At 45.5% G+C, this 13,509-nt stretch overlaps 1 protein-coding gene across 1 annotated transcript; it reads right to left on the bottom strand.

Moving 5' to 3' along the window:
• Positions 1–5,230: 5,230 nt before the first annotated feature.
• Positions 5,231–7,492, bottom strand: LOC138432322 (syncytin-A). Its single transcript, XM_069573693.1, is given in 4 exon segments — positions 5,231–5,484; positions 5,487–5,828; positions 6,183–6,395; positions 7,402–7,492. Coding segments are annotated over 4 exon segments (900 nt in total).
• Positions 7,493–13,509: the final 6,017 nt, after the last annotated feature.

Here is a 13,509-nt window from a genome sequence, read left to right as displayed (position 1 = left end):
CCAGTTTTTCTTTTGCTAATATGGTCTTTTCTTGACCTCAATCCAAAACTGATTGAAAATTAAGAAAGATATATTCTATCCATAGTTTTATATCACCAATAGTTCATTCAATTTCCACCAAGAGCAATCATTTACATATCTTTAAATATTAATGTTGATAGTAAAGAACAGAAGACAATACAGCGTTCAGAGCCCAAATTGAGTCAGAATTCCTGTGGGGGAGCAAGCAAGGTGGGGTTTCTTCAGACTGGTCAGTTTGGTTTGATAATGCTCCTTGTTGGAGATGACGTGCCCTACAAGGAAATGAACAAACCCAGGGGGAACGGTGTCTGTCACCAATCTGTGTGTTTGGATATACGGTTAGGCAAGCACATGGCACATTTTCTGTAATTGTCATTGGTGCCATGTTAGGTTGAAAATGGACCCCCTTAGAAGCTATAGAGAAACCTGGAGAGAAATGACCTCCCTGCTTCTCTTTGTTTCTTGTCACAGTGACATCACTGCACCTTACTCAGCATCCCAGGATTAGCCTCTGTATTTCCTAGTGCTGTGTCCCAGCTGCTGCTGATGCTGCTAAGTGGCTTCAGTTGTGTCCGACTCTGTGCAACCCCATAGACAGCAGCCCACCAGGCTGCCCTGTCCCTAGGATTCTCCAGGCAAGAACACTGGAGTGGGTTGCCATTTCCTTCTCCAATGCATGAAAGTAAAAAGTGAAAGTGAAGTCACTCAGTCATGTCCAACTCTTCGCAACCGCATGGACTGCAGCCTACCAGGCTCCTCCATCCATGGGATTTTCCAGGAAAGAGTACTAAGAACCCCAGTTTGGTTCTTAGATTAACACAGCAGGTGGCTGGGGAGGGTGTTATTACCACATTGAACTATTGAAGAAATTAAGCGAATCTTGCAAGTAATTGAGTTAGTAAGTACAGGAGGCCCTGCCTCTCTGCTTCTGTTCCCTCCAGTTCGTGCTGAACACTGTCGCAAGCAAAGCTGCAGAAGAAGCCCTTCAGAAGATGTTATAAAGATTAATTAAAGGGGAGAGTCTCCATTTAAAAATAATTAAAGTCTTATCCGCAGAATCAGAATAAAATTGTTTCATTTGTCCCAGTGAACTGACCATAAACAGTCAGGTGTTACGGCTTCTTGGCTGCCTTCTGTTGCCCTCCCACAACCCCCATCAAACTATAAGCTCTGTGAGGGCAGTGACTTTGTTTATTTCACCATATGTCCCTGCTGCCTACAGTGCCTGACACACAGTAAATAAATAAATGCTGAATAAATGAGGGGATGGAGGAATAAGCAAAAGAAGGGAAGAACAAGGCTCAGAGAGATCAAAGTGCCTTGCCCAAGGCCGCACAGTCACAGTGACCTCGACATTCAAGAGGGATTGATCCCTTTGTTAAACCTCTCACTTTCTCTTCACTTCCACTGGCAGCATTCACTGTCTTTATGGGAGCCAGGAAGTGGGAGAGGACAGAAGTTGACATTTTTCCCGATAAAACACTTTTAACAAGTCATCAGAGTTATCACATATCCTATCTGAGGAAGAGGGCAATAAATTTGCTTTGGGAGTAGATGCTGGTGACTGGATGGACTCACTAACTAGCAAGTAACATTCTGACTTATGCGGTATGATTCAAATTCTCAATCACAACGTATTAGAGATTCTAGCAAGGCTGTGACTGTGCTAATTTCACAGATATCACAGGTTCGGATAGTTAGTCACCCTGAGGACCTTTTAATTTGCTTTTTTTAAAATACCGTATCATCTAAGATTTTTGTATATCATATGACATGTCCATAGAAAAGGTAAAGTTGATTGATGATGCTCTGTTTCCTCAGACTTAGAGTGTACTAAAGAAATATATCTGCTCACGAATGTGCAAATAATTGATTAAAGTCTGGCTTGTGAGAAAATTCTTGAATCACCTCTTCGTGTTCTAAGAATTCAATATTTCTCAGTGCAAATATCAAATGCCTATTCAGATCACCAAATGGAGACTTGGCTGTTTTGATGAATCTGTTTACAGAAGAGAAAGCCCACACTTAGAAGAAAATGTGCCTTATTCTGTCTCATGTTCCAAATGCTTTTTTGCTTAAAGATTACTCCAAAGGGATGCCAACAGAGAACATGCAGCTTTATAGTGAAAGGGGGATCCAATCCAGCTCAATATTACATATTTATATTGCACAGAATTATAAGGCTCACAGCAGTAAGGAGGAACCAATACAGAGAGAAAGTGCTTAAGCTTTCTCGGAAGAATAAAATGCCAAGATGGTGATGGTAGCAGATAGCATAGCTAATATCTTTTTAAAAATTTATATACGTACCTTTCTTTCTCCTTTTAGTCTGTATTCTCAAGATAGAGAGCAAATCTCTGGCCTACCAATGTTTTCTACCAGCAGAGAAATTACAGTAATCAACCACACCTGAAGCCTCATAATTTTCCTAGCCGGCCATCTTTAGGCTTATTCCTTTTATTGCATTAAAAATGGAGGCTAATTAAGGCAACTGTGGCTAGAGCAGGCCAAATTGGATTTTCCTTATAGCTTTTCCTTCACCTCTGAGAATGATGTCATTAAACGGTCAGGCCATGAAATGCTAAGGACAGCCTGTTTCCACTGTACTATGGGTCATGCTGGAATGCCAGGGAAATATACCCCAGAATGTCATAAAGCTTTAAAGACATACAATAAAACCTGCATGGAGGCCAAACAGAATATGGGCCTTTACTTCTCTTTATAAACAGACTCCAGGAAGCCAAAGGGAGCGTCAGTGGGGAGCAATGCAGGAAATGATGAAATGAACAGCATCACACAGCCATTCTGCAGACTTTTGGGTCTGGGGCCTCTTGAATGGCTGGTCACCACACAGAGGTTTTACATAGAACTGGGAATTGGGACCACCAAATTGCACACCTTCTTGGCAGATATATTTAACCACAGGCAGCTCTTGAGTTATAGGACTGTATTATATGGCCATTTGATACCTGCTTATAATTGAGCAAACTCCAGTAGGTTTTCATAACAAAGATATATTAGTCAAATCAGTTTACCTCATTTGTTTCCACGAGCCCTGTGATTTGAAGAGTTGAGAGTTAGGTTATAGTCCACCAATCATGTTTGTTTCATCTAAATGGTTTTCTTAAAATGAAGTTCAGTTCAGTTCAGTTCAGTCGCTCAGTCATGTCTGACTCTTTGAGACCCCATGAACCACAGCACACCAGGCCTCCCTGTCCATCACCAACTCCCAGAGTTCACCCAAACCCATGTCCATCGAGTCAGTGATACCGTCCAACCATCTCATTCTCTGTTGTCCCCTTCTCCTCCTGCCACCAATCTTTCCCAGCATCAGGGTCTTTTCAAATGAGTCAGCTCTTTGCATCAGGTGGCCAAAGTATTGGAGTTTCAGCTTCAACATCAGTCCTTCCAGTGAACACCCAGGACTGATCTCCTTTAGGATGGACTGGTTGGATCTCCTTGCAGTCCAAGGGACACTCAAGAGTCTTCTCCAAAACCGTAGTTCAAAAGCATCAACTCTTTGGTGCTCAGCTTTCTTTATAGTCCAACTCTCACACCCATACATGACCAGTGGAAAAATCATAGCCTTGACTAGACGAACCTCTAAGTAGTATTTGAGTCCTTAATCTTACCCAGACATAATCATTTGGGTTGATGCTGATTAAAAAATATGACTATTACTAACTATCCAGCACATAACTAGTAACTAGTACCTAATATGTGTAGGACATGGTTCTAGGTACTAGGAAATAGACATTTATCAGAAAAGCTATACTATCTGCTCTCAAGAAGATAAGCTAAACACATATTAAAATGGTTAACAAAAGAGAGCCTACACAAAGGGTGAAGAAAACAAGACAGTTTAAGTAGTGATTGGAAGAATGTGATGGGAAACACAGATCGAGAGAGACAAGTATGGTTTGGGAAGATCGGGGAAGATATAAAAATGCAAGGGCAGTGACTTTTAAGGAGGGATAAGCCTCCAGGGGTTTCCCTTGTGGCTCAGACGCTAAAGAATCTGCCTACAATGTGGGAGACCTGCATTTGATCCCTGAATTGGGAAGATCCCCTGGAAGAGAACATGGCAACCCACTCCAGTATATTCTTGCCTAGAAAATTCTCACGGACCGAGGAGCCTGGTGGGCAACAGTCCATGGGGTCACAGAGAGTCAGACATGACTGAGCAACTAAGCACAAGCAGAGAAAAGGAATACAGTGGGAACTGTCATAAAACCAATTTGACTGGAACAAAAAAGTTGGCTCTGTTCCACTGATGGACTATCTCAAATGCTGAACTAAGAAGTTTAAGCTCATTGTTATACACGATAAGGAGATACAGAGATCTTTGAGACCTCTGAGAAAAACAAGCACCCTCTTTATTCCACAGAGGCTACAGGTAGATAAGTCCCTTAACAAGGGACTTACATCATTTGCAACTATTTTATCATGAGCAACGAGCTTCCCTGGTGGCTCAGATGGTAAAGACTCAGCCTGCAATGCAGGAGACTATGTTCGATCCCTGGGTCAGGAAGATCCCCTGGAGAAGGAAATGGCAACCCACTCCAGTATTCTTGCCTGGAGAATTCCAGGGACAGACTAACACTTTCACTTACCATGAGCAACAGAGAAGCCAACTTGACCTAGTTAAAATAATAAAATAGTTTCTTGGCTTATATCACGGTTTATACTGCTGTAGCCACGCGTTCCGGGAAACAAACTCACTCAGAAGGACAATGCAGATAGTGGAGTGCAACTTATTACACTGGCGGGCCCAAGGCAGAGTCTCCTCTTAGCCAAGAACCCTGATCAGCATTTGTGAAAACCTTTTATACCCCATGAGTACGTGTCTGAACGCACCACTCCAAATTCCTTGAGACCTACATAAACCAAGGAAAATACAATCCCAATAACCCCATCATTCACTTGCTATGTGTTCATGTGCTCAAAGAGTCAAACAACTAGCCAATAATCAATAAACCCGAGGTTACACTCCAATTGATACAGAAAAATTTATGACCTGTTTAGAGGAAGGGGTGATTAGGGTATGTTTTCTCTTAGGTGATGAGTAACCTAGATACGATCTTCAAGGTTCCCCTGTCTGGAGGGGGTCTTAGAGCATGATCAGCATGATCAGCATGATCAGCATGAACAGGCCTAAGATGGAGTCCAGGCCTTATGAATTCCTTCTTCATTCCCCCTCTTGATGCTCTTAACTCATATTATGAGCATCATTCATAGGGATATATTGCACCCTGGCTCTCCGACCGCCAGTTTGGGAGAATGACATCACCCTTCAGGTTACAAAGTTCATAATACATTGTAAAATTCAGGGTCCAGAAAGCAGAACTATCAAGGCAGCTGTAACAGTGGTAAATATAGCTTTTCACCAATCTCCCTTCACCCAAGATAGGACCGAAGTCCAGAAAGGAATGTTTTCATTTGACGTTGCTTTTACCTGGTTTTCATGTCATCTGCAGCAGTCGATACATCACCAAATAAGTCAGGAATGTATACACAGCATTCAACCTTAATTATGGCACAGGTCCCTCCTTGAGCAGCTGTGAGTATGTCCAAAGCCATTCTATTATGAATTACCGCTTTTCTCATTTGGATTTGCTCTTCATTTAAGGCTTGGATGGCTTTTGCTCTATCTAGGAGGGCCTGTTTTGTGAAATCAGTCGAGGCCTCTACTTTAATCATGATATCTGTTGTCCCTATAGAGGATACGAATAAGACAGCAATATACTCATATCATCGAAACACGGATCTTGTCCACCTAGCATGTAAATAAGGTAGATTTACCAGGGCTACCGGGGTAGATTTACAACAAGTAGGTTAGGCTTTTGTTACACTGGCATTTATATCAAATGTAACCCCATGACCCGGGTCTATTAACTGCAGGTCTTACACCAAGAGAGCAAGGAGAGGTTATGATTGACAAGAGAGAGCAAAGTCTCTTTTTGTCATCCCAGAAAAGAGCAGAGTGGTTTAAAATCTCCTTGGCAGAGTGGTGACACCCACCAAGGAAATCCATCCATCACTGACAGAGGCATAGCCCTACCTGCCCAGCAGTTGGAAGTGTTGTGGAAGTCTGAGCAGGAAGGTCCCCATGAGATGAAAACATTGTCCTGAGTTGAAAGGGAAGTTAAATTCAAAATTACGTTGATGAGGCCAAGCAGCAGGAGTTGATTGTGCGGCTTCATCCTGAAGGGGCTTGTCCAGAATCTTCTTTTCCTTTTTCTTAAGGATGGTCTTAGTCTCTCGAGGGTTAGCGGGTTCCCTCTGTGCAGTCCACTCAGTGTTTTTTGGGTCTGCGTGGTATGTTCTCTTCACCCTCATATGATTGATCCAAGGGACAATACCTGCAACTTTAACTGCAGTAGGGGTAGTTAGAATAACAAAAGGGCCCTTTCACCAAGGGGCTAGCAAATCATGTTTCCAATCTTTGACCCATACTTGGTCACCAAGCGTAAACTCAAGAATCTGTTCCCCAAGGGGGAACGGCACCCTTTCTTATACAAACTTAGTTACCTGATTTATTACCTTACCCAGTTCCATCTGCTGTGAAATCCTATTCCCCCTTACCTGAGGCAAATTTGTTGACACCTGCTTTATTATGGGAGGGGGCCTCCCATTCACAATTTCATATGGAGAATAGCCTTGGGACTGTGGGGTCATCCTGAGTCTGAGCAGAGCCATCGGAAGCAAGTTCACCCAGGAGGAGTCAGTCTCTATGACCCACTTGGGGAGTCTCTTTAATGTCCGGTTGGTTCATTCCACCATCTCAGAACTCTGGGCCTATATGCAGTGTGCAGTTTCCATTTGATGTTTAAAGTTTGCTTACTTGTTGTATTAAATCAGCTACAAAAGCCAGGTCATTGTCTGAACCAATGCTGGTAGGAAGTCCAAATCTGGGAACTATTTCCCTAAGCAGGCACTGGGCTACTTCTGATGCTCTTTCAGTCCAGGTAGGAAAAGCTTCTACCCATACCATGATCAGCAGGTAACAGTAGTGTAGGTGAGGTTTCATTTCAGTGAAGTCCACTCCCAGGTGTTCAAAGGGCAGCGTGCCTTTCAGCTGAATACCTGGAGGTTTTTGTCTGAATACCCGAGAGGCAGCATTAAGCTGTGGGCAGGCAGCATGGCCTAGGTGGTCATTTGGTGTGTTTGGCTTACCAGATTGTGTGCCAACTCCTCCGGTACCAATAATTTGCCACTTGGCAATTCCCACCATCCCTTTTCAGTCTTGATGGCCCCTTCTGCTTTGGCTAACCTGACAGCCATTGTCCTTGTTTTATCAGGCTGGTGCCATCAGTATATAGGACCCAACTAGGGTCTGAACCTTGTGTCCTTCTTTAAAGCAAACCCCAGCTACCTTACCTCCTCCTTGCAGATCTGTGCCTTCTTCTTTGACCCCCAGTAACCTGCTTTCATCAGCAGCTGGAGCAGTGCTTTTGTCCCTTCCCAGCATTTTTCCTTGGTCTTGGCGGCCAGCAGCAGGTCATCCCCATATTGTAGGAGCCAACATCCATACTCTTCCGGATGGAATGAGTTCAGGTCAGAAGCCAAGGCTTCCCCAAAGATGGCTGGGGGGTTCTTAAATCTCGTGGGGGAGTCCAGATGAGCTGTTGCTTGGTGCCCCCGACCGGATCTTCCCATTCAAGGGCAAAGGTGGGCTGTGACGCTGGGGCGAGGCGTACGCAGAAGGCATCCTTGATATCTAGGTGAGTATAAACTTTGGTCCTCGGCGGGAGGAGGCTAAGTAAGGTACAGAGGTTTGGAACAGTGGGGTGTAAAGTCACAGTAGCCTGGTTGACCAGCCTGAGATCCTGTACAAGCCTATAGCCCTGTCTTCCTTCCTTTTTGACTGGCAGGATCAGCATATTCCAAGCCGACTGGCAGTCTACTAGAATGCCGCCTTGTTTCAGTCTATTGATGTGGGGCAGTATGCCGGCCCAGGCCTCTATCGGGAGCGGGTACTGGCGCTTTCTAACCGGGATGGTGCCTAGTGTAAGTTCTATTATCACTTGGGCTTGATGTCTAGCCAGCCTGGGGGGGAGGGGGGTTTGTCTTTCACCCAGACCTCAGGGAATAATTGAGTTAGCTCTCCCTCATGCTCTTCCGGCCCACCTGGTTCTTCCTGCAGAGGCTCATGCAACTTCCACTCATCTTGGGGTGGTATTGAAAGAGAGAGCAAATAAGTTAGTGTCCATCCAGAAGGTGGGCCTCTCCTCAGGAGAGAAAGTCACTTGTGCTCCTAGTTTGGAAAGCAAGTCTATTCCCAACAGGGGTACTGGGCATTCAGGAATGTAGAGGAATTCATAAATCACTTGGTGCCCCCCCCCATCTGACATTTTCTGGGCTGGCAAAACAATTTAATCATGTCTTCTCCCGATACCCCAGTTACAGTGGTAGTCTTTTCGGACAGTGGTGTCACAGGTTTTGTTACTACAAACAGTTCTGCTCCTATATCCACCATGAAGCCAATGTTTTGGTCCCCCACTTTTAAGGTTACCATGAGCTCTCGGGGACCTGATATCTCTGAGCCCCAGCAGCCCTATTTATTTTCCAAGTCAGCAAGCCCCACAACTGTGGGAGCTTCTTCTTCCCTCCTTGCCTTAGGGCATTCATTCTTCCAGTGGCCAAAAGCTTAGCACCGGGCACACTGGTTTGGCTGTAATGGGGCCCGAAGAAGCCTCCACTGGGACCGGTTAAAGGACTGTCCTGTCCCTGGGGCAGAGGAGGTTTTCCAGAAGGCCCGAGATAGACTTTCCCAGAGCAGCAGCTAGTATTGCAAATCTCTTGTCTGTTCTCTTTCATTCCCTCCGGCTCTCTGGCAGAGAGCAGTTTCTGCTTAATTCCAATGTCTCCCTCGCCTTCTTGTCAGTACTCACCCGGAGAGGTGGGTATAGCTTGAGCGGTTCGGCTGGAGCCGGATCCTGGAAGTGGTGGCCAAAGGCTTCTGTCACCGGGATCGGAGCCTGCCGAGGTGGCAGCTCTACGACCTCAGGAAGAGCTGGCGGAGGAGCAGCAGCTGCTGCAGGACTTCACCTGGCCCTGGATAGGGCATCAAGGTGGCCTCCGGTCCTGGTGGAGCACTGAGGCAAGAGCGTCACTATTCAGTATGGGGGAGGGGTCAGGTCAACCCTTCCAAATCCTGTAGAATTTCCTTTTTTATCATCAGTCAATTTTTGTGCCATTAATGTTTTTCCCTTTCCCTTCTGGATACAGAACCTTGTCCAAGTAGGAGGGTCTTGAGCTCACCCGAGCCATGAGTCAATATATGGATATTGATCCAGGTGTCCCGGCTCTCCTACTGTATAGACTGCTTCCAGTATTTTTAAGTTCATGGTGTTCTCTGGTGGCCATCCTAATCCCACAGGGGGCCATTCGACCTCACAGAGTATGTGGAGGCGGTTAGACTTCATCTTCACCCCATAGTCTCCTCCTAATCCCTTCTTAAAATTTTTAATCATGCACTCCAATACAGCTGCCTTAGATTCACTTCCCCCCATCTTGCTTACCTTCTCGGACCTTCTTCTACTTTTCCTTTTCATTCTGTCTATGAGGTTCTCAGTACCCTATGTACTTCTGATATTTCCACTCAATGACACTTAAATTGCCATTCTGCATCCTTCTTAACTGGGGTGAGAAGAGCCTTACCTGCCAGATCCCAGAGGGAGAAGGCAGATCGGCGTGCCTTCACCTGCCAGTCAGCATAGCACGTGGTCCAAGACTGTTTCTCCCTTAAAGTCCATTCTCCCTTGGTGGGCTTGATCAGGTGCGGATGAAAACACAGATGGGTTAAATATACCGTGTCCCAGGCCATCTCTGGGGAAACCAATCCATACTCACTTATGTATCCCCTTCCTTCTAGCCTAACAATTCCGAGGCGGTCAAGAATTTTACAGCAGATGGGACACCTCCTGGGGGAGTGCAGAATACGAGCCTACAAGGACCAGTTTCCTATCCTAAAAATCCCCTGGTGATCGCTGGTAATAATTTTCCCTGAGACGGTGTGGACACACCTCCTAAATGACCTTCACAAATTTCCTTCACACTCGTCGACCTGTGTACCAACAATCGCTGCTGCCTGCCTATTCCAGGCCCCTGTGGGTCCGTGCCCCTTCTAGTCCCTCCCAGTGGGGTGATTAGGCCCCCTCTTCCACCCTGCCTGGTGGGTTCCTCCTCACCTGAGCGCTCAGTTCCCTTGCTGCCTTTCACTATCTGCCAAAGCGAAGAAACCGGGCATTGAAAGGCTGAATTCTTCCAGAGGGGCGAGGCGCCTTCTCCCCTCTAGGAGATTCAAACCACAAAGCCTCGGGGTGGCCTCAAATGAGACCTGTCTCCTCAAAGTGAGGAGTTTCCCAGCCCATGCACCAAATGTTGTAGCCATGCATTCCGGGAAACAAACTCACTCAGAAGGACAATGCAGATAGTGGAGTGCAGTTTATTACAATGGCGGGCCCAAGGCAGAGTCTCCTCTTAGCCAAGGACCCCGATCAGCAGTTATGAAAACCTTTTATACCCCATGTGTACATGTCTGAACCCACCACTCCAAATTCCTTGAGACTTACATAAACTAAGGAAAATACAATCCCAATAACCCTATCATTCACGTGCTATGTGCTCATGTGCTCAAAGAGTCAAACAATTAGCCAATAATCAATAAACCCAAGGTTACACTCCAACTGATACAGAAAAATTTATGGCCTGTCTAGAGGAAGGGGTGATTAGGGTATGTTTTCTCTTAGGTGATGAGTAACCTAGATACGATCTTCAAGGTTCCCCTGTCTGGAGGGGGTCTTATCCTTCTGTTGTTGTTTTCATAGGCACTAAACACAGAGTTCAGAGTCCATTGGAAAGGTGGCCGAGCATGATCAGCATGAACAGGCCTAAGATGGAGTCCAGGCCCCGTGAATTCCTTCTTCAGTACCATGTCCACAAGGTGACACTGGCCTCAGGCAAGGCTTGCTTGGTCTAGCAGTTCGAATACAGACACCAGGGGCTGATTCTCTTCCATGTCAGTTTCATCCTCAGACACCATATTGACGGTCTTTCCCATCCCCTCCTCAAAGGCAGCTCTAGGCTCTCCACTTGTGGCAGCAGAAATTCTGTGGCCACTCCAGACCTCAGATCTCCTCCCATACCTTCCAGAGGAAGAATGAACATCTTTTCTGGTAGCATCTGTGGAAGAAAGAGGGCACTTGCTTTTCTCAGAGGTCTCAAATGTCTCTTTGTGTCTCGATAGACCTGATTATTAGCTTATCTGGGAACCAGTGGAGAAGTTGAGTAAGTAAATGGGAAATGTTGACTGGTTTAAGCCAAGCAGAGTTCAGGCCTAGAGTGCAAATTGGGGGTCAATGCCTCCCAAGACACAGCGCTGAGAAGGAAAAGAGATTTCCTGAAGGAATCACCAAGTAATGCTAAGAAGGGAGAATGGCCACTGGGTGGCCAAACAGTGACAAATGTCCACCAGAAGGAAAAACGAGATAAAAGAAAGGTTATATGATAGTCAAGACCAGTGAAATTGAAGAGGCATGAGCTAACTATCCAGGTATCTGCCTCACCTCCACCTGACCCTATGTGCACATACCTTGCTCCTTTTACTTCACTAAGTCTTAGAAAGGTGCCAGTCTTGCTCCACAGAGACCCAAGGGTGATTTCTCAAATGCAAAAAATTCTTAAATTTTTATTTGGAAATAAAGGGATTATGTTTTTAGATATGCCAGCATTTTTCAGCAATCTCATCTGTAAGCACAATGACCAGCCAAGAGAAGGGCAGTAGGCATTCAGAATTCATGAGGAAAGTGTGGTCAGCCTTGAAAACTGCCTTTGTGTGTGTGTGTGTGTGTGTGTGTGTGTGTTGCTTTTTTAAAACTGTTGGGCTCAACCCTTTGGCCTTCACAAAAGCAAATTCTGACATTGACTTCAATGGGGAGGAGGAAGCCACATTTTCAATAGAAGGGCCCTTTTTTGTCTGGCTCCAGTCACTAAGGGCCGGAACCCATTGTGAACTACAACAAAGCTATCTGTGCACAAATGAGAAGCACACCCACCAGGCCTCACCAGCTGTTTTGCTTTCTTCAATGAAGTCACAACTGTCATTGCCACCACAGTTCAATGCCGCAGTGACAATAGTGAGGGCTTGGTGGTGTCTGTACTGCTCAAAGTTTCTGGAACCTGAAGAGAGACACAGGCGTCCCCCACCTAGCTTCCTTCATCGAAGGCACGTATTCTCCCCCCACTCCCACCCTTGCTTCTCTGTCCCTGGGCCAGAGCCTTTACAAATGAATGTAGCCTGGGATGGTGTGAAACCAGGCAAAGATGGGAAGAAACCCTTGAATAAGAACGGCTGGGTGGAAGAAGGACAGAGAATTCAAAAGGAGACATTTGACAGTGATTGGAAATGTGACCCTTGTAAGTGCATCTGAGCTTGACATGATTCTCTAACCCTAAGAAGGATTCCTTTATGCTTGGAAGGCTTTTAATTCACACAAGTGGGTTGGGTCATAAGAACCCTTGATTGGGAAAGAAAATGCAAGTTCAAGTCAGAAATGAAAACAAAGAGCAAAGCAGAAGCCTTCCACTCCCAGTTTGTGTTTATTTGTTGTCCACGAAGAGCTGGACTGACAGGGATTAACTCTTATCCTCTCTGGCAGCGAACCGCTTGAAATGAGTAATGTTGATTTGCTGCTAAGACTGAAGGTCTGGGTTTGAAAAAAAAATCACCTGCCTCACTCAAATGGCACACCCTTTGTAAATACAGCAGCCAACAAATAAAGATAATACTACAGGTCTGAAAAAATTTTAAACAAGTGGAGAGTGAAGAGAAATGGCAACCCACTCCATTACTCTTGCCTGGAAAATCCCATGGACAGAGGAGCCTGGTAGGCTGCAGTCCCTGGCGTCGCTGGGAGTCGGACACGATGGATTGGCTTCGCTTTCACTTTTCACTTTCATGCATTGTAGAAGGAAATGGCAACCCACTCCAGTGTTCTTGCCTGGAGAATCCCAAGGACGGGGAAGCCTGGTGGGCTGCTGTCTATTGGGTCACACAGAGTTGGACACGTCTGAAGCGACTTAGCAGTAGCAACAGTGTCAAAGGTAGAGAGAGGCAGAGAACCAGAGGAAGCCAAGGGGACCAGGATGGGTGTGAGAGGTGATGGGATAGTTTTCTCCATATGTAACTAGTACTTAGGGCAGAACAGGGCACTGACCAACTGTGCAGTTGAAATTTGCATATCATTTATAGTCAATCCTCCTTATACTGTACACACAGTTCCTCGGTAGTATTCACGTTCCACACCCCAAGACTGAACCAACCTTGAATTGAATAATACTGTAAAAAAAAATAATAATAATCTGCATGTAAGTGAACCTATGCAATTCAAACCTGTGTTTTCCAAGTTTCAACAGTATTACGGTTCTTCACATTCAAAGCTGGTGAGTGCTATGTCTGTTACTGATGGCATAAAGGAAGTGATC

Source organism: Ovis canadensis, chromosome 2 (genome assembly GCF_042477335.2).
Source record: "Ovis canadensis isolate MfBH-ARS-UI-01 breed Bighorn chromosome 2, ARS-UI_OviCan_v2, whole genome shotgun sequence".
In the NCBI taxonomy this organism is placed as follows: domain Eukaryota; kingdom Metazoa; phylum Chordata; class Mammalia; order Artiodactyla; family Bovidae; genus Ovis; species Ovis canadensis.
This window is presented reverse-complemented; position numbering and strand designations above follow the sequence as displayed.